This window comes from Quercus lobata, chromosome 5 (genome assembly GCF_001633185.2).
Source record: "Quercus lobata isolate SW786 chromosome 5, ValleyOak3.0 Primary Assembly, whole genome shotgun sequence".
In the NCBI taxonomy this organism is placed as follows: Eukaryota; Viridiplantae; Streptophyta; class Magnoliopsida; order Fagales; family Fagaceae; genus Quercus; species Quercus lobata.
In genome coordinates this window covers 61,789,074-61,802,624 of record NC_044908.1, presented here as the reverse complement: position 1 = coordinate 61,802,624, position 13,551 = coordinate 61,789,074, and the positions used below count along the sequence as shown (strand labels likewise).

General features: G+C 35.2%; 1 protein-coding gene across 5 annotated transcripts; it reads left to right on the top strand.

Annotated features, from left to right (window-relative positions):
- Positions 1 to 1,485: 1,485 nt before the first annotated feature.
- LOC115991745 (homeobox-leucine zipper protein ATHB-14-like) lies at positions 1,486 to 9,122 on the top strand. Of its 5 annotated transcripts, none has more exons than XM_031115640.1 (19): positions 1,486 to 1,895; positions 2,021 to 2,204; positions 4,181 to 4,340; positions 4,654 to 4,769; positions 4,850 to 4,940; positions 5,059 to 5,154; positions 5,281 to 5,394; positions 5,478 to 5,561; positions 5,756 to 5,911; positions 5,998 to 6,072; positions 6,158 to 6,264; positions 6,440 to 6,629; positions 6,859 to 7,047; positions 7,141 to 7,221; positions 7,348 to 7,482; positions 7,625 to 7,950; positions 8,134 to 8,245; positions 8,360 to 8,509; positions 8,723 to 9,122. In XM_031115640.1, the coding sequence occupies exons 2-19, from the start codon at positions 2,032 to 2,034 to the stop codon at positions 8,867 to 8,869; spliced, it is 2,502 nt and encodes an 833-aa protein (XP_030971500.1). In that variant the 5' UTR covers positions 1,486 to 1,895; positions 2,021 to 2,031; the 3' UTR covers positions 8,870 to 9,122. The 5 variants fall into 5 exon arrangements, with proteins under 5 accessions (XP_030971500.1, XP_030971499.1, XP_030971497.1 ...); XM_031115639.1 differs by having other exon boundaries at positions 2,015 to 2,204; XM_031115637.1 differs by having other exon boundaries at positions 1,975 to 2,204.
- The last annotated feature ends 4,429 nt before the right edge of the window (positions 9,123 to 13,551 follow it).

Below are 13,551 nucleotides of genomic sequence, written 5' to 3'. Positions count from 1 at the left end.
AGCCTTGCATATTTGTTTGGAATTTCTTTTCTCACAACTCTAGACATATATAAGGCTTATTTTAAAGGCCGTCACACGTTAATACAAAGACTAAGAGACATATCTTTTTTGTGTGAAGCTATTGCATTTGTACGTCATAGAATTTTGTAACCAAGTGCTTCTAAATCTTCATTGTTGAGCCAACAACCTCTGTTCAAGTTACTGGAGTTAGTCACGTACTTGAGATTCGTGCAAAAGGGTTAGTCACAAATTGGAGGTTTGTGTATTAAGGGAAAGAAGGTTGCTACAAGATCAAATCCAATTGGGTATTGGAGCAAAAGTTCAACTGTAGGTTGGTATTTTGAGAAAGGCCATGGGTAGTTGATAATATTCCTTATATTTGTAACTGCTTAATTATTAATTAGTAGATTCTTAGGAATGGTGACCTTAAAATTACCCGATAGGGTTTTTATCTTGCGAGGTTTTTTCCATTTGTCAACAAATCACCATGTCAAATTTATTTTCCGTTACACTTAGTATTTTTGGTGATTTGTTGGTGCCTCTACAATTTGCATGCAATTGAACTTAATTAATAAATTTAAGTAATTGATTTAATTAACCGGGTCAAGCTATCTTAACCTAACAAACATCATCCTAGAATTGTGAAGGTCCTCGTCTCATGTAAGGAAAAATAAGAAGTAACACCCTAGCATCCATTATGGACCATTTTCCAACCCTTCAACTCGGTTATTTGTAAATTGCTAAGGATCCAGTTTCATTGAAGTTGTGTCATTGTTCTCTTAAAAAAAAAAAGAAAAAAAAAGTTGTGTTATTGTGTTTGTGTACCATACATACAGGCATACAGCAAAGCAATTCTTGTCTATTTATACTAGTGATTTATGTTATGTTTTTTTGTTTTTCTTTTCCTCTAAAGAAAATTTCCTTTTACCGAGGTGTGGTCCATTGTCTCTGCGTTCACGCCTTCCATACATGCCCACAAGTCTGCCTCACATACCACAACATACATGCCCACCGTTTTGCACATATCATGCCTAACCATCCCCATAAGTATGATACATAATGTCCATGCATGTATAATCATCAAGAAAATGTTACTGTTTGCCTGAAGAGAGAGAAAGAGTGTAGCAATGGCAGGCTGTACTGTAGCTTTTTACTTTTTCCTAGACAGAGAAAGAGAGAGAGATACAATACATTACAAGCCAACTACATTTGTCAAAAAACGTCTCTCTGAGGGTCTGGCAGGCCAAAATCAGCTCTCTGCATTTCTACTGTCCTCTCATTTATTCCTTTCCCTTCTCTTTCTTTCTCTCTTTTTATTTATTTATTTGTTTTTTTACTTTTCGATTTTCACATCACACAGTTACAGAGAAGTCAGAGGAAAATAAAAAAAAATAAAAAAGCCAATACTACCAATAGTTATAGCCATATAGCCAGGTGGGCTTTTTATTTGCCATTGGCTATATTTGTTTTTTCTGTTTACTTTCTCAGTCACATACACACAAAAACAAACACAGACAAAACACATTACACACACTCTCTCTTTCTGTGGGTTGGTTTTTTCAATCTCTCCCTTTCAAAAATTCTCGAGATTGGTGTCTAAGATAAAGACCACAGTCGCTTCTTCCCTGTTCAAGTTCAAGCTCTTTGCTTTCACAGAAAGAGAGAGAAAAACAAAAAAAAACCAAAGCCCACCAGCTGATGAAGGAGAAAGTAGGCTCTCTTGGAGGAGAGAGCCTGCCTGAGAACACTTCCAGCACCACCAATAACAACAACAACAACAACAACAATAACAAAGAAGCTGATCAAGAAGCAGAACCAAAGATACCACCTTTCTAAAATCCCATTTTCACAAGTGTGCTCAACAAGGCCTTAGAGACCCCAAAAACATCTTCTGGGTTTGTGTTAGTTTTGGCTTTTTATCTTTTTTATTGTTCATTTGGGTGGTTTTTTACTTTAAGCTTTTGGTGTTTATAGTATTGTATTGTTGTATGTATGGCGCTTTCTATGCACAAAGATTCAGTGAATAAGCAAATGGATTCAAGCAAGTACGTGAGGTATACGCCAGAGCAAGTGGAGGCGTTGGAGAGAGTGTACACAGAATGTCCAAAGCCTAGCTCTTTGAGAAGGCAGCAGCTCATTAGGGAGTGTCCTATACTTTCCAACATTGAGCCTAAACAGATCAAAGTCTGGTTTCAGAACCGCAGGTATAGAGAGGGAGTTGAATATTTGTACAAGATGAAAATTTTCTACTTCGTTGTTATTTAATTACTAATCTTGACTTCAATAAAAAAAAAATGAAAGGTCTTTTTTTTTTCTTCTCTTTTAGTGGCTTGCACTTTATTTCTTTGGTTTGTTTGGGGAAAATGGGGAATGCAAAATGGGTTTTTTTTTTTTTTTTTTTCATGTAATGTTAGATGTGGTATAGGCCTTGCAAATAGGGGTGGGGTTTCCACTAAGTTTATGTTTGTGTTTTTTTTTAGTGAAGAAGTTAGAAGTGGTATAGGCTTGCTAATAGGGGTGGGGTTTTCATCTAGTTCATGTTTTTGTGTTTTTTAGTCGCAATCAGTTCATTGTTGTGTCAAAATGGACTTATCTCTTTGATGATCCTCCATTTCTGTTTCATTTTTAATTTTTTCTGTTTCTTTCTGTATGGTCTAGGAAAAATAATGAGAAAGAATAGTTTTTTTTTTTTTTTTTAAATTTTTGGTGTGGGAGGGGGGTGGGGAGCAAGTGTGCTTTTGTTTAGTCTGCAATTAATGGATCTTTCTTGAAGAGAAAATGTGGTTTTTATTTTGGATGATTTTTCACTATTTCTCTTTGAAGTTGCAGAAGTTCTTAGAAAAAAGCTGTTTTCTTTTTCCATTTTTCCCCATGATTTTGTTTTGAGTCTCTGTGGTTTTGTTTTTTTGTTAACTCCTTTCTCACTCTTAAACCCTTTTCTTAAAATAGTGATATGATCTAATGCAAGTTTTGGCAGAGAATACTATCTTTTCTGGTTTGCATATTTAAAGCATATACCTCTCGTATTGTATTGGTAAAGAACTTGTCTTCCTGTAATGCATCAAATGGCTGTTTTCTGGGGATCCTGTTTGTTTCTCTCCTTCTGTCATTGGGGAGTTAAAAAGAAAAACATTACGCATTTTGTTTTCTTTCCAAAACTTGTGAGGAAAGGGTAAAAATTAAATGGAAGATAATGACAGCTAATCAGTTTGCTTTTTTTATTTATGAAATATACTTTCTTTATTCCTCTCGTATTCTCTGTGCCTCATCATTTTGGATATTTTTAATTCAATATACAGCAGAAGAGGTTAAAAGTGGAACTTTTATATGATTCTTTTTTATTTTAGAAAATTTAGTAGTAGCCAATAATGACATATGTTCTCCTAAAATGTGTTTTTGTTTGTTATGTTCTGCTTTTGGGTGTTCAAATTAAAAGAATGATATTGACAGCTAATCAATCTGCTTCTTGAAAACATTCTTTTGTTTTGTTTATTTATTGATTGTTTCTGTGTTCTCATCATTTCTGGGTTTTATGATTTTCTCTTTCCCCTGCAGAAATTTTAAATAAATGAATATTTTTATTCTTCCTTTTGCTGAACCAGTTTAAGCATATAATTTAAAATATAATAATTTGAGATAAGATAAATTCTACTTTAAATTTGATGTCTTGTGACTTTAGTGTATATTTTGGCCTGGTAAACTAATGTCTGCACATCTGATATTACCAAGATTGGTCTTTAGACTGACCGCAATAATTGTGGAAGTTTATGATTCAAAAAGGAAATTGAGGAAGTTTAGGAAAAGTTATTTTTGGGGTTTTAGGTCTTGTTTTGGTGTTTCCTGGACTAAAATAATTACTTATACAAATTTGGAAATCATAAAATATAATCATTCATAAAAATGTTATTCATTGATAGTCTCAAGGGAAAACTGAGGATTTAAATTGATTTCCATCCTTTTCTATGTGTCATCTTTTTTTGTTCTTTTGACTTTTGCCTCTGCTTGTACCAAAATAAAAAAACAATAAACCAATTTGCTTTGTCTCCCTCATACTTCCAGATGGGCATCTATTTGTTACATTCATATTTGCTAAAGTTGAATTCTCTATCATTTTTAGACTAAGTAAGCTTAAGTAAATTCGGGGAACTTAGTTGATATGGAATTCAATTTTTCTTTGTAGATGCCGTGAAAAACAAAGGAAGGAAGCTTCTCGTCTCCAGACAGTGAATAGAAAGCTGACTGCCATGAACAAGTTGTTGATGGAAGAGAATGACCGCTTACAGAAGCAGGTATCACACCTGGTCTACGAGAATGGATACATGCGACAGCAACTGCAGAGTGTAAGTTGCCTTGGCCTTTATCCACTAGCTGTTCTACTTTGTAAATAATCTCTAGCCAATTATTTTGAATTGCTTGAAGCTTCTTGTGCACCGGCCATGGTTCTTGAATTCTTGTGTTGATGTGTTGTAATACATGTTAATTTGCAGTTAAAGATATACTGAATGAAAGTGTAGTTTCTTTGTTAGATTAGCTATGCATGATTTGGTCTCTACATTGTGTCTCTTACATCCTTATCGGAACTCTTAATTAGGAACTCTTAATTATTATCGCATCATTTAATCTTAAAATCATTCTTTGGCGGATTCTAACCAGGCATCTGGAACGACCACAGACAACAGCTGTGAGTCTGTGGTCATGAGTGGTCAGCAACAACAACAGCAAAACCCAACACCTCAGCATCCCCAAAGGGATGCTAACAACCCAGCTGGGTAAGTAATGTCTCTTAAGTCCAATTTATTTTAAAACCCGCTAATTTGTTTTGGTTTAACCTTTTTTATTTGTGCCTTAGTCTTCTCGCGATTGCTGAGGAGACCCTGGCAGAGTTCCTTTCCAAGGCTACTGGAACTGCTGTCGACTGGGTCCAGATGATTGGGATGAAGGTAAGGCCTCTTAAATCTTTCTTCAGAGATATGTAGCGAGTTTATGTGCATGTATGCATTGCTCTGCATAAATGTTACTCCTATTCAAAAATATAACATTTCTAGTGATAATATGTAGCCTGGTCCGGATTCTATTGGAATCGTTGCTGTTTCCCGCAACTGTAGTGGGGTAGCAGCACGAGCCTGCGGTCTTGTGAGTCTAGAGCCCACAAAGGTATTTTTTCTTCCTGCACTACTGGTTCCCTTCCACACCCCCCCCCCCCTCTTTTCCCACACGTTGATCTCTCAATAATCATATGCTGCTTTACTTGTATACAATGTATGATAAAATTCATTACAGGTCGCTGAAATCCTTAAAGAACGTCCATCGTGGTTTCGTGATTGTCGAAGCATTGATGTTTTGAGTGCAATCCCTACAGGAAATGGAGGAACAATTGAGCTGATATACATGCAGGTTGGTTGTCTATATAAGCTGGGTTTGACTTCTCAGTTTTTATCTTGCTTAGTTTTAAATCTTTCAATCTTGTTCTTTATTAGACTTATGCACCTACAACATTGGCTGCGGCACGCGACTTCTGGACGTTGAGATATACTACAAGTTTGGAAGATGGCAGTCTTGTGGTAATTCAAATAGTGCCTCCCACTAATTGTTTTCTGCTCTTGTTAAAGTTTGTTTCTAAAAATGCAAAAATGGCACTTCGTACTGCATGGCAATAGTAGCTGTCCCAAATTTATGAAGTATGTTGACTATGCTCCGTAGGATGGTTTTTCATCTGATTGTAATGCATTTTATTGTCTCAAAATGATATTTGCAGATATGTGAGAGATCATTGACCTCTTCTACTGGTGGCCCAGCAGGGCCTCCCACTACTAGTTTTGTAAGAGCTGAAGTGCTTCCCAGTGGCTATCTAATACGGCCTTGTGAGGGTGGTGGCTCCATAATTCACATTGTTGATCACGTCGATTTAGATGTGAGGATAAAGAGCTGATTGAATTCATTTCTCCTACAACTTTGTCTCTTTATTCATTTGCTTATTTGAGTTCTTGGTTGACCTAGGCATGGAGTGTTCCTGAAGTTCTCAGACCACTTTATGAATCATCAAAGATTCTTGCTCAGAAAATGACTGTCGCTGTAAGAACTACTGCAAGAGAGATCTTTTTTCATTGATTTGGTCAATTTTTTTTTCACATTTTGTTCTTGTATTCTTGCTACACAGGCCTTGCGACACATACGACAAATTGCACAAGAGAGTAGTGGAGAAATTCAGTATGGTGGCGGCCGCCAGCCTGCTGTTTTAAGGACATTCAGTCAGAGACTTTGCAGGTAAGACTTCCATGCTTTAAATTTGGAAACCTGGGCATCAGAATCAAGTGCACATGGCCTTGACCAACCAATTATTTACTTTAAAACATAAAATCTGAAACAATTGTTTTCTCCCATTTTCTTGGACTATTCTGGATTGTTCATTGACTATAAAGTTTTTCAAAATGAACTTTAGGGGTTTCAATGATGCTGTTAATGGGTTTGCGGATGATGGTTGGTCACTAATGGGAAGTGATGGTGTGGAAGATGTGACCGTCATGATAAACTCATCTCCAAACAAATTTCTTGGCTCCCAGTATAGCACATCAATGTTCTCAACTTTTGGAGGGGGGGTGCTGTGTGCCAAGGCATCAATGCTGCTGCAGGTTAGTCCATATGCTATTTAATCACATGGGGATGGTTATCTTTGGCTAGCTCATGGCCTTCACTCTGGCATTTTTTATTTTATCCGCATCAACCCCCCCCCCCTTTCCCAAAGTATTGATTTTTTCTCAGTATCCCTATGGATTATCTAGACCTTAATCCTTATATTAAAAATTTGTTCATATTTGATTGTACATTAAAAAGTTTACAACTTTTCTTGGGGGTCTGCAGAATGTTCCCCCTGCCTTGCTTGTTCGTTTCCTAAGGGAGCACCGTTCGGAGTGGGCTGACTATGGGGTTGATGCCTACTCTGCTGCGTGTCTCAAAGCTAGTCCTTATGCCGTTCCTTGTGCAAGACCTGGTGGCTTCCCCGGTAGCCAGGTCATCTTACCTCTCGCCCATACTGTGGAGCATGAGGAGGTGACCATTATTTCTCTCTTTTCTCTGGGTTATATTTTTCCCCCATGTTTAAATACAATTTTGTCTAAAAATTTTTCATTCATCTTAATGAAGTTCTTGGAGGTGGTTCGGCTGGAGGGTCATGCATTCTCCCCCGAAGATGTGGCATTGGCACGAGATATGTACCTGTTACAGGTTAGTCTAGTTATTGTATTATATGGTATAGATTTTGTTAGTATGTTCTTAAAAAGTCTTGTGTCATTACTGTGGATTGTTCTTATTAATGAAGCTATTTGTTTTTATTGAAATCTATGGTGGCAGCTTTGCAGCGGGGTCGATGAAAATGCTGTTGGTGCCTGTGCTCAGCTTGTCTTTGCGCCTATTGATGAATCCTTTGCTGATGATGCTCCTTTGTTGCCATCTGGATTTCGTGTGATACCGCTGGATCCTAAATCAGTTCAGTGATCTCTCATCTTACTTCTGTAGATTCTTATTTAATGGAATAATCACAGAGCCATTCATAACTCTTAATTCGAAGTTTACTGTATTGTCAAAAGTGCATTTACCCTTGCCTTTTTCTATGATATTTGTATTGCAGGATGGGCCTGCTGCAACTCGAACATTGGATTTGGCTTCTACACTTGAAGTAGGAGCTGGTGGTGCTCGTCCAGCTGGTGAGGCTGATCTGAATGGTTACAACCTTAGATCAGTCCTGACTATTGCTTTCCAATTTACTTTTGAGAGCCACTTACGGGACAATGTGGCTGCCATGGCTCGCCAGTATGTTCGTAGTGTTGTGGGGTCTGTTCAGAGAGTTGCCATGGCTATTTCCCCCTCCCGGCTTAGCTCCCATATGGGGCCCAAACCCCTTCCTGGTTCACCTGAGGCTCTTACCTTGGCACGTTGGATTTGCCGGAGCTATAGGTTTGAATGTTCTTTCATATAATATCTAATCACATTTTCTTTTGGTTGCTATTGTTGTTAAAATATCCGTTTTATTGTGAAAGATTTGTAAGTCCTGAGCTTAACTCAAAAGTATTATGACTAGTTTGGGCACCGAGTATGCTGAGGTTTTCATTTCTGATTGCTTACTTTGGTATGTTTCAGGATCCACACTGGGGGAGAGCTCTTTCGGGTGGAGTCCCAAGCTAGCGATGCCATCTTAAAGCAACTTTGGCTCCATTCCGATGCTATACTATGCTGCTCCGTGAAAACAAATGTAATCACTTTTTTCTGCTTCTTCGCCTGTTCCATAATTCAAAGTTATGCACAACCAATACATCATAGTGTAATGCACCCTAGATCTTATCAATTGGGATAAATGTGGTTGCAGGCATCTCCAGTGTTCACCTTTGCAAACCAGGCTGGGCTTGACATGCTAGAAACTACTCTTGTGGCCCTTCAAGATATAATGCTTGACAAGATTCTTGATGAAGCTGGCCGGAAGATTCTGTGTTCTGAGTTCTCCAAGATCATGCAACAGGTATTACTGATTCTTTAGACAATTAGAAAAATAAAGTTCAAATATTAAAATGCATTTGCAAGTACTTTTAACAAATAAGCCAGCTTATATGTCAGTCACGTTTCGTCTCTAATTAGTTAACACGCGTCTCTAATTAGTTAACACGCAAGACTGGTCTTCAGTATTCATTGAGAAGTGATTGATAACATCTAATGTGGGTGTTTAAATTTGCAGGGCTTTGCATATCTGCCAGCAGGAATATGCCTTTCGAGCATGGGAAGGCCAGTGTCTTATGATCAGGCCATTGCATGGAAAGTTCTTAACGACGACGATTCAAATCACTGCCTGGCCTTCATGTTTTTAAACTGGTCTTTTGTGTGATGGAGAAAGCAGATCCTCAAAACATAATATATATATATATATATATAGCTATTTATTATTAAGTTATATCTACTTTGCTTGTAGAAACTAAAAGACATTATGACATATTAGTCATGACAGGATCTCATGAAAACATTAAACATATCTATATATATGTACGGCTGTATGTTATTGTTAATGTTTGCTTAATGGGTTTGGTTCATCTGTCTATTTCATTCTAATCAGAATGTCTCTATGAATTTATCTGAAATTTCAACCAAAATAGATAATGTTAATGCTTGCTGGGAGCGTAGGTGGTAGCAGTGGGGGGACCACACCTCCTATCTAGTTTGTTCGCATGGTTTGATTTTTCTTTTTGACACTTCCAAATTTCCAATCTCTATCATTGTTCACTAGCTTTTGGCCTTTTTGGGTGTCATATCTGGGAACAGATATAATAGTGAGTGTAACATTCTTGGTAGGTAGTCATGCTGAATTTGTTTTATTGTCATTGTCAAGGAAGCGTTATGTAGTCAAATTTATAAGCATGACTCGCTCTGGGATGTCATACAAATATGTTATTTTCTTTAATTATTCATTGTTAATCTGTATAGAACAACTGAGAAATCCCTGCAATTATATATAGGCCTATAATATAGGAAGCACAAACAAACATGGAACAGGTTTGACACGGTAATATGAGCAATTTTTGAAAAACAATAACATGACATGAGTGGGTAATGATTCGAGAGCAATTTTTGAAAAACTATAACATGACATGAGTGGGTAATGATACAAAACCACTTGTATCTTGTTTACTATTTCTTAACTAATTGGAAATGTTTCTTTTTACCCCTAAATTTTTGATTTCTGGCCAATGTTTTTTATTGAGAGGATAAATTACACAATCTCTCCCTTGAGGATTAGTGTAATGTACACTTCAATCAATGGTTATCTATTTTTCCCCATTTTTTTCACGAAGCTTCTCTTTTGGCTAGAATGTCTTACATTTTTACGGGGTGAACATTTAGGGCACGTTTGGTACACTGTAATGATTATTACATGGGAATAGGAATAAGTATTACAAGGAATACATTAAGTTGGAATGTAATAAATATTATTATTCATTAGTTTAGTGACCATTTAGGAATAAAATTCTGAATATGCATCTACAATTTAGTAGAGTATAAAAAGAATGTGAAATTAAATCATTTTTAAGTCAAATTTCCTAAAATACGCTTATTTTAGAGTGTTCAAAATGGAGTTAATTATTAACAATAAAGAAAATTTATTTTATTTCTTTTTGAAGATGTGGCAACTAATGGCTTTTTAGGAAACTTTTTTTAAAAGTTATTACATAACATGAAGGAATATATATTCAGTACTTTTGATAAGGAATAATTATTTCTCATTTTGAAGAATAGCTATTCATAAGAAATAACTATTCATTGTAATAAAAACATAACTAAACAACAGAATAGTTATACCATAGGAATAACTATTACATTACAGTGTCTATTACAGTCTATCAAACGTGCTCTTATTTTTGTTACGTGAATAGAATTTTATGAGTTTAAAACTTAAAAAAAAAAAAAAAAAAAAAAAACTTTAAAATAAAGGTACAAAGCCAATGAATTCTTGTTCTTAACGCATAGCTGTTCTCATTTTCTTCGTTTCCTTGTGCTTTACTCATGATCATAGATACCTTTTCCCATATGTCATGAGGATTATGTGAGTTGGAATCCATATCAAGCTAATCATCCTCGTATTGATCACAAGAATTACAATGCAAAAGGCAATTCATACAAATTCCACCACCTTGACTTGACACCTTGCACAAATATTGCTACATTCCCACCATGAATTCTCTTGTTTACATGTGCAATCATATCTAATTGTAATGTAAATGCACCATCGTACGTATATCTTTTTGCAACTACCTCCACTTCATAATGGTTTTAATTTGTTTTAGGATGAAAGCTTTGAATCATAATTATAGTATTTGCGTAATGCTCAAGTTTTTTATTTTCTTTTTGACCATGCACAATCACTAGCTATATATATGGCAATGATAATTCACCGCTTGCTTTACGCAATTACCGTCATGTATCCCTCTCTAGTTAATAGCGACTATTAAAAGAGCACAAAATGATCAAAAATAGCCACAAATCTCTACTTTTTTATTTACGGGTCCGGTTAGTTAAGTGTCTTAAATGCTTAAGTTAAGAAATGATAATATTCAATTATATGTTAAAATCTACACTTTTCAAAAAATATATATATATATCTTTATTTATAATTAATTCATTGATCCATTCAAAAATAATAATAATAATTCATTGATTTGCATTTTGCACCAACAAATCCATTGTAATTCTCTCTCTCTCTCTCTCTCTCTCTATATATATATATATATATTTGCACAATTTAATTTCATTTTTAAAATATATAAAATTGTTTATTTTATGGTGTAAAGTGAAAACCTATGAGACAGTTGGATCTAGTAAATCACTTGCAAGTTTTGTTTTTAATAACCATTTTCAAATTTTAACTTTCTCTACTCTTTTTTTTTTTTTTTTTTTTTTTTTTTATCAAAGATTGAATGTTAATTTTTTAACTCTTGATCTCCACCACTAAAAAATATTGCACCTAAATCTCAATCCCAATTACACTTCTTAACAAAAAAAAAAAAGATCGGATTTAGATCTTCTAGATTTCCTAGGGTACTTTACCAAATAGATTTCCTTAAATCTTAACTATTCTTTAATAATTTAATGTTCTAGATTTTGCCATTACAGTATTTCACTAACAATAATCTTTAATTATTTTGTTTGCAACATTATTTTATTATTTTAAGAGTATTATTAGTGGAATGCTGACATAGTAGAATCTAGACCCTTAAATCATAAAAAAGTGGTTAGGATTTAAAGAAATCTATTGGTAGAATATCCTAGGAAATCTAGAAGATTTAAATCCAAAAAGATCTCACCTAAACTATCCCATCTATCCTCTTGAGGAGAAGTTTGGTCTTAAACCTTGATTCAAACAGGAGAAGTACGCCATGCTAATGTGCTTTGAATGATCCATATCTCAGGGTCAGGTGTTAATGAGTACATTGAACTATCCATGTGGCTTAGATCTCTCATAGCCTAGGCACAACAATGCAATTATCAGAGGCTCTACCACTAATCAAATATCCATTGTGCGAGCCTTTGCACTAGGGCCCGCTTTGCCTCTCTTTCCTTCTTTTTACATTCTTGTGTCCCTCTCGTGAGGAACACCTTAGAATGACTCAACTTTAAAATTAAAGGCGTGGTTCAAACAAGGAAAGGCTTACGGTGTAACCTAGGCACCCAGACACAAGGAAGGGTGTAGTAAGCAATAAAATGCTTCGGAGAGTTAAAAATAAATGTAGATTCAGAGATTCTCGAATAGGTGAACCTTTCAAATTACTGCTAAATTTATGGACAGGCAAGAGACAACCAAGCGAATTAAAACATCTTAATAGCTAGAGGAAAAGAAAGCAAAAATGATTCCCATGGTAGCGGCGAGTAAAATGGGAGTAGCCTAAACTTTGGGAAAATTATAAAAAATCTTCTAGAAGCACATATTCTTCCAAGGGTGATTAGAGCGTTGATATAAAAATCTTTTTTACCCCAAAAATAATTTGATTAATTTTCAGTTAGGTTTTGCTCTAACGTCTTTAATGGTTATTACTTTCTTGATTGCTCAACATATTTACTCTTTACCTGCTAATGCTTTCATAGCACCAGGCTTTTACTACTTAAGTTTATTAATTGCAGGATTCATCATTTTTCTTATTTTTTGGCCAAAATGGAGGATAGAGAGAAAAAATATGAAGTAAAAACTGAAAAGACTAAAAACTCATGAGCACAAGCCACGTAACGGATGTTGTGATACTGTGGTGATCATTAATTAATCCACGGCAGCAGGCCGTACCACGTGGCATAGTCAAAACCCATGCCCTGCTCACTCCTTTGACTTTGGTGATAAGCGGATCATTAATTAATCCACGGCAGCAGGCCGTACCACGTGGCATAGTCAAAACCCATGCCCTGCTCACTCCTTTGACTTTGGTGATAAGATTAGATAAAACCATGGTGCAAACACTTTGCTTCCTTTGAATCATGAAGTTGAAATCGACGTATTAGCAAATTGACGTGTCTACTTTGGCTTTTTTGTCGCTGATGAGTCCATCATGAACATGCCAGGTCTCGAGTCTCTTTAACACCTATAGAAAAAAAAAAAAAAAAAAAAAAAAAAAAAAGTGTCTAATAACACAATTTTTTCATAAAGTGACGTGATTGAGTGTAATTGGTGAAGAAAAATTGTGAGTTTATTTGTAAGTGATAATTAACCATTCACAGTCGGTCACGTCAAAATTATGATAAAAAAATTATAAAATAATTTGTAATTTCAGAACTATTCAAAAAATTAAAGTCTCTTAGTACCTTGTATCTCTCTCTCTCCAATAATAGCTTTGATACGTGATAGTATCTATCCACATATTCTTGTTTTTACTATTTTATATTAGGGTAATGTTAACTTGTGGACAATTGTTATTAAAAAATTTTAGAAAAATTTTGACACAATTTTTATGGAAAATATAAAAAAAATTGTCAAAAAATTAATTGTTTTTTAAAAAAATAAAAATTATTTTATGTAATTAAAAAGATTATTGA

Excerpts from the sequence above, each read along its gene's own strand:
- LOC115991745 (XM_031115637.1), top strand. The coding sequence starts at position 1,993 with ATGGCGCTTTCTATGCACAAAGATTCAGTGAATAAGCAAATGGATTCA. Across the intron at positions 5,562-5,755 it reads TGGAAGATGGCAGTCTTGTG|ATATGTGAGAGATCATTGAC; the intron begins GTAATTCAAATA and ends TGATATTTGCAG. Across the intron at positions 7,483-7,624 it reads TACCGCTGGATCCTAAATCA|GATGGGCCTGCTGCAACTCG; the intron begins GTTCAGTGATCT and ends TTTGTATTGCAG.